General features: G+C 43.2%; 1 protein-coding gene across 1 annotated transcript; it reads right to left on the reverse strand.

The window, feature by feature from the left end:
• Positions 1-1,552: 1,552 nt before the first annotated feature.
• CCDC89 (coiled-coil domain containing 89) lies at positions 1,553-8,797 on the reverse strand. The gene is made up of 2 exons (XM_075199412.1): positions 8,113-8,797; positions 1,553-2,348 (listed from the first exon to the last, which is right to left on the reverse strand). The coding sequence occupies exons 1-2, from the start codon at positions 8,692-8,694 to the stop codon at positions 1,926-1,928; spliced, it is 1,005 nt and encodes a 334-aa protein (XP_075055513.1). The 5' UTR covers positions 8,695-8,797; the 3' UTR covers positions 1,553-1,925.
• Between the last annotated feature and the right edge of the window lie 6,243 nt (positions 8,798-15,040).

Genomic DNA, 15,040 nt, shown 5'->3' on the forward strand with positions numbered 1-15,040 from the left:
GGGTTGCTGTGAATGGTTCCCCACCTGGCCTATCACATTGACCAGGGCTGCTGGGTAGCAGGCAGAGCAGCGGTACTGGAAACGCTTGGGTCCAAAACCTCAGAGACAGCCGGAGAACGGATTAGATTTAGGTTCTAATCTGTAGATCACAGGAATACAACGATATTGAAGAAGTTTCCAAGCAGGTCTTTGAAGCAAGATATTTATTTGCGCTCACTGATTAGAGGTATCAGTGATCAAGTCAGATGTTGAAATCAGAAGAACACTTACATGTTCACACAGCTCATCTTTTATACAGTTCAGAAATAGTCTATTTTTAGAATCAGGATGTAACCCTGCTTAGCAAAACATAAATTTGCATGCTTTGAAAAGCTAACAATATTTACATTTATCTGTGAAATTGTAGAAACACTGTGATGTCCTACACCTGGTTTTCAGATGCAAAGAATCCAGGAGGCAGTCTTAATTAAAAGTTCCTGCATCAATGTTGGACCTTCACACATCAAAAGATGTAATGAACAGGTGGCCTTTCATCAGACCGTTCAGAATACATATTCACACAGAACAACAAAGAAAACCAAAACAAGCCACTTCCCCACATCAGAATACACAAAAGGCTTGGTAAACACAGGCTCATTGTATCAGATATATACATCAGAAATAGGCGATTTCCTATCTCACAATATCAAAATAAGTGCACGCGCAATTACATAAATAAGTGCCCTGCGCTATTTGCTTTAAATAAATTATTACCAAAAGTTATTTAATAGTGATCCAGTTACAAGTATGATCTGCAGACTAAGAAGAACAGGTAATTTGCCACCTCCACAAAAGACATTCCACTTCAAATAATTTGCATTTACGTGTGTGTGTGTTTGTGTGTGTGTATATATATGCATATGTATATGTATATATATATATATATATATATATATATATATATATATATATATTGTGGGCTGGTACACGGTGGTATGCCATACAGCCACTTCTCCTACTGCTTTTAGTGTGAAAATAGAAATTTTCACTTAACTTACATTTTCCATATCACAACTTCTATATTTCCACTTTGACCACTGTATAATATAATATACTATTGTTTATATATATATATATATATTTCTGTAAAGAAACATGCTCAAACTCACGCTGGACTTGGGAAGTCACATACGCTACACAGTTATATACATATAAATTAAACACAATTCAAAATGAATGCTGTGTGGACTCGAGGACCAATGATATTAGATGTAAGGGATGATTTAATAAAGGCATAAGTTCTTCAGCTTAGCCGATCTTTGTTAGAATCACACAACCGATAAAAAGTTAGCAAAATAAACTGTTTTCCCCCCTTATCTTACTAGCTGTTGGCACTGAACACAGATTGTTCAAGCTCGGGAAAAACTTAAATCATTAATAAATCAACCACATAGTTTAAAGCTGAATCATACATATTGAAAAGGTGTTAGTCTCTTTTGTTTTTTTAAAAGACACTAGTAATTTAAGGAGGTTTTCCTCTTTAAAATATATATTTTTATTTTCTCTTCCCAAATAAAAAATATAAAATGGAGAAACCATTTAAATAATGGAAATTTAATCTTAGGATAAAAAAAAACGGATGCCCAAACCTACAATACATAAAACAATTCCTGACAATTATTGGTTGCAGCAGAATCATCTTTACATAAAAGAAACTAATTTTATTATTTGTATGCAAAGTCTTACCAAAATCTGTATTTTTCTAAAATGAGATAAAATATACAATATATGTAAAACATATAAAAACAACATGTCTACAAAAATGTATTTTGCAAGCGCTTTTCAAACCATTGAAAAGGAAGAATTGAAAATAGTTATTCAAACTTTTGTCTGTTTGATATCCAAAGTAAATTATAATCACCGTTATTATAGAATCAGCCTTTCCCTTAACCGATCAAATGCCGGAGTTTGGCATTCAGCTCCCTCTCCTTGGCTAGCAGTTCTCCACTGTGCTTTTTGTAGGCTTCAAACTCCCTCCTCAGTTGCCCCAACTCCTTATCACTGTCTCCCAGTGTTGTATTTAGTTCTATAATTCTGGCATCAGCATCCACAGCTGTTACGTCTCTCTGATACCTCTCTTCTGCATTTTGGCATGCCTTTTTTGCACTCTGAAGGAGATTACTAAGCTCAGCTGCTTCTCTCTGGCGCTCTTGTAGACAACGCCCTCTCTCCATGCAAAGTTGTAGAAGTTCCTGCTTCTCTTTATTTAATTCATCCACTTTATTTTCAGCGCCCTTTTGCTCAGTCCTCCGTACCTCTTCCAAACGGCACAACTCCTCCTTTACTTGGTGACATGTTTCCTCTGAATCCTACAAGCCAGATAAACCAGATATATAACATTGTATTTAATATATTGTGTACTGGCTATTATTTATATATGCTTTATTTAAAACTAGTTTATTTGCATATTTATTTATTTTTGTTAATATTCAGCAGCGGATACCCCTGTAGGAAGTGGAAAGTTTGGGAACAGAGCATTTTTGCACTGGGTGGAATAGGTTATGTTAAACTGTCAGCCAATGTAGGAAGGCCTATTGCTTCTGTATCTATGATAACTTTCCCTTTATAGCTGGCCTTCTTTTGCAGCTTAAAACTTTAAAATCAAATTATCAAGTCATTGCATACTGTGTCGGACTGGGGCATGAAGGGCCCACCAGGGGACTGCAACGCTAGGGGCCCACCAGAAGGGGTGTGGCCAGCCATCATAGAGGCGTGACCATACACTAGTGGGGGAGTGGTCAGCCCACGAAGGACAGCTAGCACCATAGTGTAGTATATAAATAATGTAGTGTGTATATAAAGAGTACACAGTGTTGACCTGCCCCTTAGATTGGCAGAACAGTCACCAAAAATCAGGATTGTCCCACTAGACCAGACTTGGCTAACCTGTGGCACTCCAGGTGTTGTGAAAGTACAAGCCCCAGCATGCTTTGCCAATATATAGCAGCTTATTGCTGGAAGGGTATGCTGGGACTTTCACAACACCTGCAGTGCCACAGGTTAGCCAAGCCTGCACTAGACTCAGAACATTTGACAGACTGTCCTACCTTTTCTTGTCACTTTTACCATCTGTGGCTGCTGGTTTCTTTAGTTGCAGCTTGTCTGAATCCTGGAATGTTGAGGGCCCTATTTGGAAAAAATAATGGTTACATTTAGAAAATTCCAACCAGCCTCGGAATTAAATAAATAGGACCCACAATTAATACTTAGGCCTTCCTCCAGACCCAACATTAAATTAATAGTATTCCCATTTAATAAATAAACCTGATACCCTCCCTCCAAACAGACCCAGCAATAAATTAATAGCATTTACATTTAATACATCCATTTTCCACAACCATTCCCAGCATTAAATAATATTCACATTTAATAGATAGCCCTCCTCCCCACACTCAGCCCCACATTCAATTATAGACCCAAAACACCTCAGCATTAAATTAAAGGTCCCATCACCCCCTCCCTATAGTGTTCTCTGTGCAGCCCCCCTCACTATAGTTTAGCACAGGCAGCCCCCTACCTCACTATAGTTTAGCATAGGCAGCCGCCCCTCACTATAGTTTAGCATAGGCAGCCCCCCTCACTACAGTTTAGCATAGGCAGCCCCCCTCCCTATAGTTTAGTGAAGAATGGCAGCCCACCTATAGTTTAGTATAGTCAGCGCCCCTATGCCACACAGTAGTGCCCCCAAACAATATTAAGCCACACAGGAGTGCCCCCAATGTTATCCCACACAGTAGTGCCATATTATGCCACACAGTAGTACCAAAAACTCACAGATGCCACACTATAGTGTCCCCACTTCATATTATACCTGCAATAGTGCCACCCAATTCATACATATATATATATATATATATATATATATATATATACATACACATACACAGTGATAGCACAAAAAATATATACAAGTGGCTGAAAGCTACTTACCCATATGTTGATTGTAGCAGCCTCTCAGCTCCTTGATGCTCCCAGCAGCCTCTCAGGCACCCATCAGGCAATCAGCTGACAGGGGGAGGGGAGGGGGCGGGTCACATGATCCCAGCTGCGAGCACATTTGAAGCAACGGGGATGCGTGGGAGGACAGCAGGCTCCCTAGTGGGGCCAACGGGTCCCCAGGGTCAGCTCCACCCACTTTTAAAAGGGGCTGTGGCCGTGAGGCAGCAGGGCCCACCAGTGATTTTTACGATATCCCGGTGGGCCAGTCCGACGCTGATTGTATATACCTAACACATGGTTCAGAGTATCATCTTCTAAACCTGGCTACATATGTAATAGATAGATGATTCTAAAATCTACTGGTGTAGACTGAGCATGTTACTTTGGGACATACTGACGCAACTGGCTGACCCCCAGCCTGCACAGAATGCCCCTAATTATGCCATATGTGGCACTCCAACTGTATTGTTAACTGAGCCCCACCTCTGTTCAAGGGGAGAATAGTGCATTTAAATGCCATTGGCACAATCACAATAAAAAAATGCATGATGTGCACCCTAACAGCACTGCTTAATCATACTGTAATAAACAGAGCTACTGCATTCCTTGTGTAGAATGCATCCATTTCTTTATAGTCAGACAATGTGCTCACACATTTAATATTGCTATTGATATTGGCTACATTATCAATGTATTTCTACAACAGTGTGACTCACACTGTGTGAGTCTTACTCATACTTGCCTACTTTCTTCAGCTCCCTTCCGGGAGCCAGCCAGTGGAGGGGGGCGTGAGGGGGCGGGGCGGCCAAAATCACGTCATTTCGGCCCCGCCCCCTGTGATGTCATGACGCAAATTGCATCATTTGACAGCGGGGGCGGGGCTAAATGTCGCGATTCATCGGGAATCGCGGTGTTTGGGATCTAATTCTGCCTACTTCACTAAGAAGTGGGCACTTCCTAGTGAAGTGGGCAGAATTCGGGAGATTGCCACACTCGCCCGGGAGACTCTCGCAAAATGCGGGAGTCTCCCGGACATTTCGGGAGAGTTGGCAAGTATGGTCTTACTGCATGCTCATGTCCATCACACACATAGCCAGATTTAAGGGTAACACTAAGATGGTGAGAAATGTGATTTTGCTAAGTTGACGCCATCTTGTTGCCTTATAGCCATTTTGTTCTCTTATAGCTTAAAGACAGATTAGATACAGCTAGTTTGTCTGAGTTATTCATTGTTTGCAAGAAACTATACCCATGACCTTGAATATGGCAGAACAGGAGATAAAACAACTTCTCCCTGGGGAGTATTCCAATGTGAAAACGTGAGAATGTAGCAAGGTCTGTATAAAGCATGAGTGGTTTAAACCTTTTGGGGCGTAGTTTTCCGTAATATGTGATTTTGTCCTATATAGATATGGACTTGTAACTAATAAAGCAGAGCTAATTGTACACACAGAACTTGCAGTGTCTCTTATTCTCTCCGGCTGATGAGCTCATAACTGATAAACTGACACTTACAGGTGAACAATTTGATTTAGATTCGACAATAGCCTACCATCATTACACACATGCCCTGCTCCCAAACTAAATTCTTCCTTATTAGGTAACCATTATTGAACATGACAGATGCATTCCTAGGAAGGGTGAATAAAATCAGAGAAATCAACCATGTAAGTGGGAATGTAAGTGGGAATAAAAATCATGTATTTCCCCCCTCCCATTAAGCTCTGTTAATGACTACCAGTCACTGGGCCTGAGTCATTAAGGAGAGCAAAGCAACAAAAAAAAGAGTAAGTTTTCTCCAGGACAAACCATATTACAATGCAGGGGGTGCTAATTAGTTTATTATTTTGCACATAAGTTAAATACTGGCTGTTTTTTCATGTAGCGCACAAATACTTGGTAGTTTTAGTTATACACTGAAATTCAAAGTTGATCTAGGACATTCTCTATCCCAACTATAAATCTGTCCTCACATATTAAATTTACCTCCTCCTCGAATGCAACATGGTTTTGCCCAGATGCACAGTCATTATTATTATTATTATTATTATTTATTTATAAGGCGCCACAAGGTTTCCGCAGCGCAGAACACAGTACAAACAATGGACAGTACAGGGAATAACAGTACAGCACAATAAACGAGTAATACCAAGACTTCAGAGACTCCAGGCAAAGCAAATATAATGGAGTTGGAACAGAAGAGAAGGTAGAGAAACAGGAGGGAGAAGGGCCCTGCTCATAAGAGCATACATCCTAAAGGGAGGGGAAACAGACAGGCGGCACAAAGGGAGTCAGAGGAGGGGAGCAAGCGCACACCTCTACAGAGGAGGAGCCAGGAGATGAGAGCGAGCATGGAGAGAGGGTTAGGTGGAAGGCTGGTAGGCTTTAAGGAAGAGATGGGTTTTGAGTGCCCGTTTGAAGGAGCACAGGTTAGGGGACAAACTGATGGAGCGTGGGAGGTCATTCCAATGCAGGGGAGCAGCTCGGGAGAAATCTTGAATTCTGGAGTGGGATGAGGTGATCAGAGTGGACGAGAGGCGACGGTCATTGGCCGAACACAGAGACCGGGCGGGAGTGTGGATGGAGAGGAGATTGGAGATATAGGGGGCAGTAGAGTGGGAGAGGGCCTTGTAGGTGATTGTAAGAAGTTTAAAAAGGATGCGGTAGGGGAAGGGGAGCCAGTGAAAGGCAAGGCAGAGAGGTGAAGCAGAAGAGGAGCGGCGGGAAAGGAAGATGAGCCTCGCAGCTGCATTGAGTATAGAACGAAGGGGGGCGAGGCGAGAGCGGGGGAGGCCGGTGAGGAGAAGGTTGCAGTAGTCCAGCCGGGAGATGATAAGCGCGTGGACAATGGTTTTGGTTGCTTCATGAGAAAGGAAGGGCCGGATGCGGGCGATATTACGAAGTTGGAAGCGACAGGATTGGGCAAGGGATTGAATGTGGGGGGCAAAAGAGAGGGAGGAGTCGAGGGAGCAGTTACTCCTTTTTTATGCTTTGCTCTCCTTAATGACTCAGGCACCCTGTAAGAATGCATCAGAAATTTAGGGGTGCTACATGAGAGGTCTTGTAAAAGAGTAAATATCAGGGGCAGGCTGGGCTGCTCCCATAGGGGTCTATTTATCAAGCATTTTTCCTGTGTTAAACCCCCGAAAACAACAGTTTTCGGGGGTTTACCGTGAAATCACTATGTATTATTGAAGCATCGCAGCAGATATCTGAGATATCTGCTGCTTTGCATTTCCTATCGTTTTTCTGAGCACTCCCCATAACAGTGTATGGGAAGTGCTCAGAACCGCTATGTATTAAAGTTTAACTAGCGAAAATTTTCTCTTTTTTTACATGTTAATGTACGCCATCTGAAGCTGGCGTACATTAACATATCTGAGCTGGACAGCGCATGTGTGGAGGGATTATGTGATCCCTCCCTGTCACTCATCCTACAGTTTGCTGTCCAGGATGTTACTGCGCAGGCACCAACTATTCAATCGGTGCATGCGCACTAACAAAAAAGAAAAAAAAAAAGAGATCACCCCAGCCTTGAAAAGTGAGAAAAGACTGCGATGATCAGTTGAGTCACTTCTCAGGGACAGCAGGTTATCGGCACTGCTGTCCCTGAGAAGTTTTTTTAATACATAGCCGTTACTTTTCAATCCTTATCAAGGAGATAAGGATTGAAAAGTATCAAGTCAAAAAAACGAAGGGTCATAAACAGACCCCATAGTGAGCTACTTTGGACTGGGTCACCTGCATTTTTTTGTCCTTTAAAATGTTCCTAATAGTCTGATGAGTAGAGCTCCCACAGGCTAAAACTTGCCAGCTCTCTCCTGCCAAATATAATAATAGTGTGAGTTGATTTTATTCTGATGTATTCACAATTCACTATATTTAATAAAATATTTTAACTTTGGTTTTGTAAACCAGTAAATGAGCAAGCTTGTCTTACTAGAAGGGTTGGGCTTCTCTGTTCTAGTTACTCGTTTGCAGAGTGCACAAAAAACATATATGACAAAACTATTGCAGCCGCGGGAAGATGGAAAGTATGTGCCAAATAAATAATAATAATTATTGTTCGGTTGCATTGTTGTGTGTGGGCAACTTTAGTTACAGTGCACCATACTAGGAGGAAGCCGGACTCGCCTTCAGTCTGTGCTCGAGTCGCTGCAGCTCCCGGCTGCCGCTCTGATTCTGCTCCAGCAGCCGCCCCAGGCTCTGCTGTAGAACGTCTATTTCTTCCTTCTGTCTCCGTCCCAGCTCCGTGCTGGCCGCCTGTAGCTGTGCTCGCAGCTCCTGGATGTCCTGCTCCTTCTCCAGCAGCTCGGGATACCTGCTCTCCCGCAGGCTCTGACACTCCGCCCGCAGTTCTGCGTTCTGCTGCTTGTATTCGTCCTTGAAACGGATCATCTGCTGGTGGTTTGCGGCCAGTGTCCCGAACCTGTCCTCCAGCTGGTCCCCCCGCTTCCTCTCTGCGGTGAGCAGGCTCTCTGCCTCCGCGCACTTTCCCTTTAGCTGCTCGTTCGCCCTCTCCAGGCCCTGGCACTGGAGCTGGGTGTCATCCGCCCTGCGCTTCAGCAGACAGATGAGCTGCGACTGCTCGTCCAGCCGAGACCTCAGCATCCCGTTCTCTGTCTTGTCGTCCCACGGGAGAGAGCTCAGTTTCTGTACTGAGGAGATCTCGGCCCCGGCTTCGTCGGGCAGGCATTTCCCGGACTCTCCCGGCATGTTGGGGACCGTACTAAGCCGCCACTGAGTAATGAGACAATGATTGTGCTGGCCGCAAACGTCTCAATGGTAACCCTGTGACTGTTGTTGGTTGCTATAGGCGACATTGAGCGAGCAGGAATTCCATACGTCCTCATGAGAGCACAACTTAAATAAAGCTGAGCTTCAAATTGTTTCATATACTTTATGTTCTAAAACCACGTGCACCTATGTATCATACATGTTTTGTTTAATACATACAAAGTAAAGTATGTGAGGAAGTAGCACTTGTCCTTAATTATATGTACTCATAACAGTGGTGCACGCAGGGGAAGTTTCTGAGTCTCCAGAAACCCCGCCCCCCTGCGCTAACCAAGTGGCCACCATAGCGGCACTGTCCTATACAGCCAGGGCCGGTGCTAGCCTCCATGGCGCCCTAGGCATTTTTACAAAATCGGCGCCCCAGCCCTCCCCCCGCAACAATCGGCGCCCTGCTCCCTCCTCCCTCCTCCCCCCTCACCCCATCTTTCCTTACCTCACCACCGCCGCCTCTCTGCTCCGTCTCCTCCCCTCCACTCACTGACACTAGTGAGTGGAGGGGAGGAGACGGAGCAGAGAGGCGGCGGTGGTAAACAATAGCGTCTTCCCCCCTCCCCCGTGCATCTGAATGCTGTGCGGCGGACAGTTTTAAAGTAATTTTCATTCTGAGCCCGGCGCCCTAGGCAAGTGCCTAACCTTGCCTAATGGGAGTGCCGGGCCTGTATACAGCAGCCGCGGCGCTGTCAAAGAAGCGTCCGCGGCGGTGCTGTATTGTATACAGCACCGCCGCGGACGCTTCTTTGACAGCGCCGCGGCTGCTGTATAGGACAGCGCTGCTGAAACGGGGCTGCTGCGCATGCGCAGCTCTCTCTCGTGGGTTTTTTTTTTGGGTGGGGGGAGGGGGAAACCCCCCTGACAATCCTGCGTGCGCCCCTGCATAAGGGGTCTGTTTATTAAAGGAGCAGACAGGAGCTTGTGATTTCACTGCTTTTTTGATTTCAAGTGCTGTTTTTGTTTAAAGTGTGGAGTTGGTTCCATTAAGGATTGCTGTGCTGTGCTGAGAGAGTGATATAGTTTGGGCAATTATTCTGTGTGTTTATTGAACGGGATTCGTTTTTCTGTGTGTTTATTAAGTGTTTTTTTTTTTGTTTTTTTTCCCCTTCTCTCTGTTAGAGCTAGTGGGTGTGGTTTAATTGCATAGTTGATACAGCTGGTTAGTGCAAGCTCTATTTAACAGGAGGTAGCAAGCGATTTCATTGAGCTTGTGATTTCACTGCTTTTTTGATTTCAAGTGCTGTTTTTGTTTAAAGTGTGGAGTTGGTTCCATTAAGGAGTTGAATCCAGGAAGGGGTTTAATCTGGTAAGTGGCTAGGAAAGGCTAGTACTAAAGTTCACTGTGGGCTATAAGAAATTAGGTTAGCCATAATAAGATGAGTAGTAGCAGGCTTGATGATCTCACTCAATGCATATCTTGTCATATGTATGCACACTTGGAGCAAGTGTTCCAAGGTTTATACCTCTGTGAGAAATGTGAGCAATTGGTCTCTTTGGAAGCCCAGGTAACTGATCTAAAGCAGACCATTGCAACATTGAGAGACATTGCCAACCTGGAGCAGAGTTTACAGCTCACCGTTGATGCGTTATCTGAGCAGGGTGGAGCAGAGACAGAGAAGGATGCACAGGTAGGCAGCTGGGTAACAGTTACTAGGGGTAGCAGAGAGAGGAAGAGGCAGGCCAGTTCTGAGCTAGGCAATCCCAGCAGATTTGCCAGATTGGATGAAGATACTGTGGAAGGCAGTTCAGAATTGGTAGAGTTGGATGACACTGCTTCCTCTAGCAACCAGGGGAATGGTCTCTCGAGCACAGAGGGGACCAAAGTTACTCAGGGACCCAGGCAGATTGTGGTGGTAGGGGATTCAATTATTAGGAAGGTAGATAGGGCAATCTGTTACCGGGAACGTGCATGCCGAACAGTGTGTTGTCTCCCGGGTGCTCGGGCTCGGCATATTGCGGATCGGGTGGACAGATTGTTGGGAGGGGCTGGGAATGACCCAGCGGTTTTGGTGCATGTTGGCACCAATGACCGAGTTAGAGGAAGAAGGGGTGTCCTAAAGAATGATTTCAGGGACATAGGTCGCAAACTTAAGGCAAGGACATCCAAGGTAGTATTTTCGGAAATACTACCTGTGCCACGCGCTAGTCCAGGGAGGCAGCGGGAGATTAGGGAGGTTAATGCGTGGCTAAAAGATTGGTGTAGGAAGGAGGGTTTTGGATTCTTAGAGCACTGGGCTGATTTCTCGGTCAGTTGCCATCTTTATTGTCGTGATGGATTGCACCTGAATGAGGAGGGGGCTGCAGTGCTAGGGGAGAGGATGGTTAGAAGGTTGGAGGAGATTTTAAACTAGGCTCCGGGGGGGGAGGGGCAAGCAAGTATTTATGGGATAGACATTGAGAGTAGTAAGGAGGAATTTAACAAGAGTAAAGGGGGTGGAGAGGGGGGAAAGGGAAGCATAGCCAATAAGGAGCGGCCGTTTTTAAAGCAAAAAGAAATACCTAAGGGAGGCAATAGACTTAAGTGTATGCTTGCAAATGCAAGAAGCCTGACAGGTAAAATGGGGGAGTTAGAACTAGTAGCAATGAATGAGCAGTATGATATTATAGGTATTACTGAGACCTGGTGGGATGATACACATGACTGGGCAGTCAACTTGGAAGGCTATTCTCTCTTCAGGAGGGATAGGGTAAATAAAAGGGGAGGAGGAGTATGTCTTTATATTAAGCCAGATTTAAAACCAAGTATTCAGGAAGTTATATACGAGAATATTGGTGATAATATAGAGGCATTGTGGGTGGAAATATCCAGCGGAGGAAAAAGTTCAGGGAAGTTTCTGATAGGGATATGCTATAAACCGCCAGATATTAGTACGATTGAGGAAGCCCAACTTCTACAGCAAATTGAAAAGGCTACACAACTAGGTCAAATTTTAATTATGGGGGATTTTAATTATCCGGACATTGATTGGAGTACTGAGACCTGCGGTACAGCTAGGGGAAATAGGTTTCTGAGCACGCTAAAAGACCATTACATGTCCCAATTAGTTGAGGAACCAACTAGGAACCGGACTATACTGGACCTAGTAATAACAAACAATGTAGACGTAATATCAAATATTCAAGTAAAGGAGCACTTGGGAAACAGTGATCATAATATGGTCTCATTTGAAATTAGTTTCCAGAAACAACAGTATAAGGGATCAACTAGGACTTTAAACTTTAAAAAGGCAAATTTTAATATGCTAAAGGAGTCTATAAAGAGCATAGACTGGGACAAAGCCTTTGAAGGAAAAAATACGGAAGAAATGTGGGCTGTCTTTAAAATGTTGTTGGAAACATACACGTATAAGTTCATTCCTATGGGAAATAAATGTAAAAGAATTAAGTCTAAACCAATGTGGCTAAATAAAAAGGTAAGGGAAGAAATGCAAAGGAAGAAGCGTGCATTTAAATTGTTTAAGTCTGAAGGGTCAGAGGAGTCCTTCCATAGGTACAAGGAATGTAATAAAACATGCAAAAAGGAAATTAGATTGGCTAAATTAGAAAATGAAAGGCACGTTGCAAAAGAAAGTAAGACAAACCCCAAAAAGTTTTTTAGGTATATAAATGGCAAAAGGATTAAAAAAGATAATATAGGACCACTAAGAAGTGAGATGGGTGAATTGATAAATGATACTAAGGAAAAAGCAGAGATATTAAACACGTTCTTTTCTTCAGTATTTACCAGAGAGGAACAAATGGCAGGAGTAATACATAAAAATGGAAATGAAACCATGCCATTAATTAATACTTGGTTGTCAGAGGAAGAAGTCCAAAGGCGACTGAAGAATATTAAGATAAATAAAGCTCCAGGTCCAGATGGCATACACCCAAGAGTCCTTATGGAATTAAACTCGGAAATAGCTAGACCGCTATTCTTAATTTTCAGAGATTCAATCTCATCAGGCTCAGTACCAAGGGATTGGCGAATAGCAGATGTGGTGCCGTTGTTTAAAAAGGGGACGAGATCACAACCAGAGAATTATAGACCTGTAAGCCTGACATCAATAGTGGGGAAACTACTGGAAGGTATTTTAAGGGACAGTATTCAGCATTACTTGGTACGCAATAAAATTATTAGTGGGAATCAACATGGATTTGTGAGGGATAGGTCATGTCAAACTAATCTAATTAGTTTCTACGAGGAAGTTAGTGGGAACTTAGACATGGGCAGGACAGTAGATGTGGTCTACTTAGATTTTGCAAAGGCCTTTGATACAGTGCCACACAAGAGGTTGGTTTACAAAATAAGGGAACTGGGTCTAGAAATCAAAATTTGTACTTGGATCGAAAACTGGTTAGAGAATAGGGAACAGAGAGTTGTGATAAATGGAACATTTTCTAATTGGTCAAAGGTCTTAAGTGGAGTTCCTCAAGGTTCCGTGCTGGGACCACTCCTTTTTAATATATTTATTAATGACCTTGGTGATGGTTTAGAGAGTAAAGTTTCTATTTTTGCAGATGACACTAAACTCTGTAAGGTAATAAAATCAGAGCAAGATGTAGCTTCTCTACAGAGGGACTTAAATAAACTGGAGGATTGGGCGGCTAAATGGAATATGAGGTTTAACACAGATAAATGTAAGGTTATGCATTCAGGGATCAAAAACAAGAACGCAATCTATAAATTAAATGGAATTAATTTGGGAGAATCTATAATGGAAAAGGATTTGGGAGTGCTCGTAGACAGTAGACTTAGCAATAGTGCTCAATGTCAAGCAGCAGCTGCAAGGGCAAACAAAGTATTGGCATGCATAAAAAGGGGCATAGATGCAAGGGAAGACAGTGTAATTTTGCCACTGTATAAATCATTGGTAAGACCTCATCTTGAATATGCAGTACAGTTCTGGGCACCACTCTATAAAAAAGATAATTTGGAACTAGAAAGGGTTCAGAGAAGGGCGACAAAATTGATAAAGGGTATGGAGTCATTAAGTTATGAGGAAAGGTTAGCCAGTTTAGGCATGTTTACTTTAGAAAAGAGGCGCCTAAGGGGAGATATGATTACTATGTACAAATACATTAGGGGTCAATACAGAGAGCTTTCATGGGAACTTTTTACCCCAAGGACCATACACAGGACTCGTGGTCATCCCCTAAGGTTAGAGGAGAGGAAATTTCACAACCAGCAAAGGAAGGGGTTCTTTACAGTAAGGGCAGTCAAGATATGGAATTCATTGCCAGGGAAGGTTGTAATGGCAGATTCAATAGATATGTTTAAGAAAGGGTTAGACAAATTTTTAGCGGAAAGGTGTATCCAGGGATACGACCGTTAATTTAAAATAAAGGATAGTAGTGGATATAGGGTAAAAATTGGATTGCAATATTGAGTCTGGGGGGATTTTCAAAATTGAAACAGATGGGCGGTTGCCTACTCTGGATTAATTTCAAATATAAGTGCAGGATCGCAGGAGATCCAAAATAGGTTGAACTTGATGGACTGGTGTCTTTTTTCAACCTCATCGACTATGTTACTATGTTACTATGTTACTATCTGTCTGACAGCTCCTAGTGCTCTGAGTTGTTCATTGGGGGGAATTCAATTGGTCATGTTAGTGTAGGAATAATGTGGCACTAATTGTATTACTGCAGGCGCAAATGCAGGATTTGTAGAGGGGGGTTATCCAAACCAAGCTACCAGTGGGCGTCACCAGCATGCATTGAGGCATGGCTATAATTTTAGACATTGCTTGGCTGCTCTCCAACTCTGCCTATCCCTATAATATACATGGGCAATGCTGAGTGCACTACTGTTCGGTGCACGCAGCTCTCTCTTTTCAAGCTGTGTGAAACGGGAGCAGGGTCCAGACATCTCAATTATACAGTGCCCCAGGTGTGGAGGGGGGTTTCCAGACACTGGGACCCCCCCCTCGGTTTGCCTATGTACTGTTAATACATTAATTTTAACCTGGATTTTTGCTTGTGGCCTCGAGGGTTGAAAGCAAAATCAGTGATAAAATTACAGTGCTTACGGTAATAATGCACACTTTTACTGTAGTAACTGTAATAGTGTGCAGGCCGCGTTGTTCTAGGAATAACTTAACGCAGCCGAGTTGAATTGGCCCCATAGTGTCATAACTGATAGCTTCCAATGGTTTTTTTCCTAGCAATGAACAAGCGACAAAGCATAGTACACTGTACAGTCAATTCATCCTGGGGAGGTGGAATAAGAGATCCACTGTACAGTATGTGGAGCTAGAGGTTTGCTATACACAAGCTACCAGAGCATACTTGC

Source organism: Mixophyes fleayi, chromosome 2 (genome assembly GCF_038048845.1).
Source record: "Mixophyes fleayi isolate aMixFle1 chromosome 2, aMixFle1.hap1, whole genome shotgun sequence".
NCBI lineage: Eukaryota > Metazoa > Chordata > Amphibia > Anura > Limnodynastidae > Mixophyes > Mixophyes fleayi.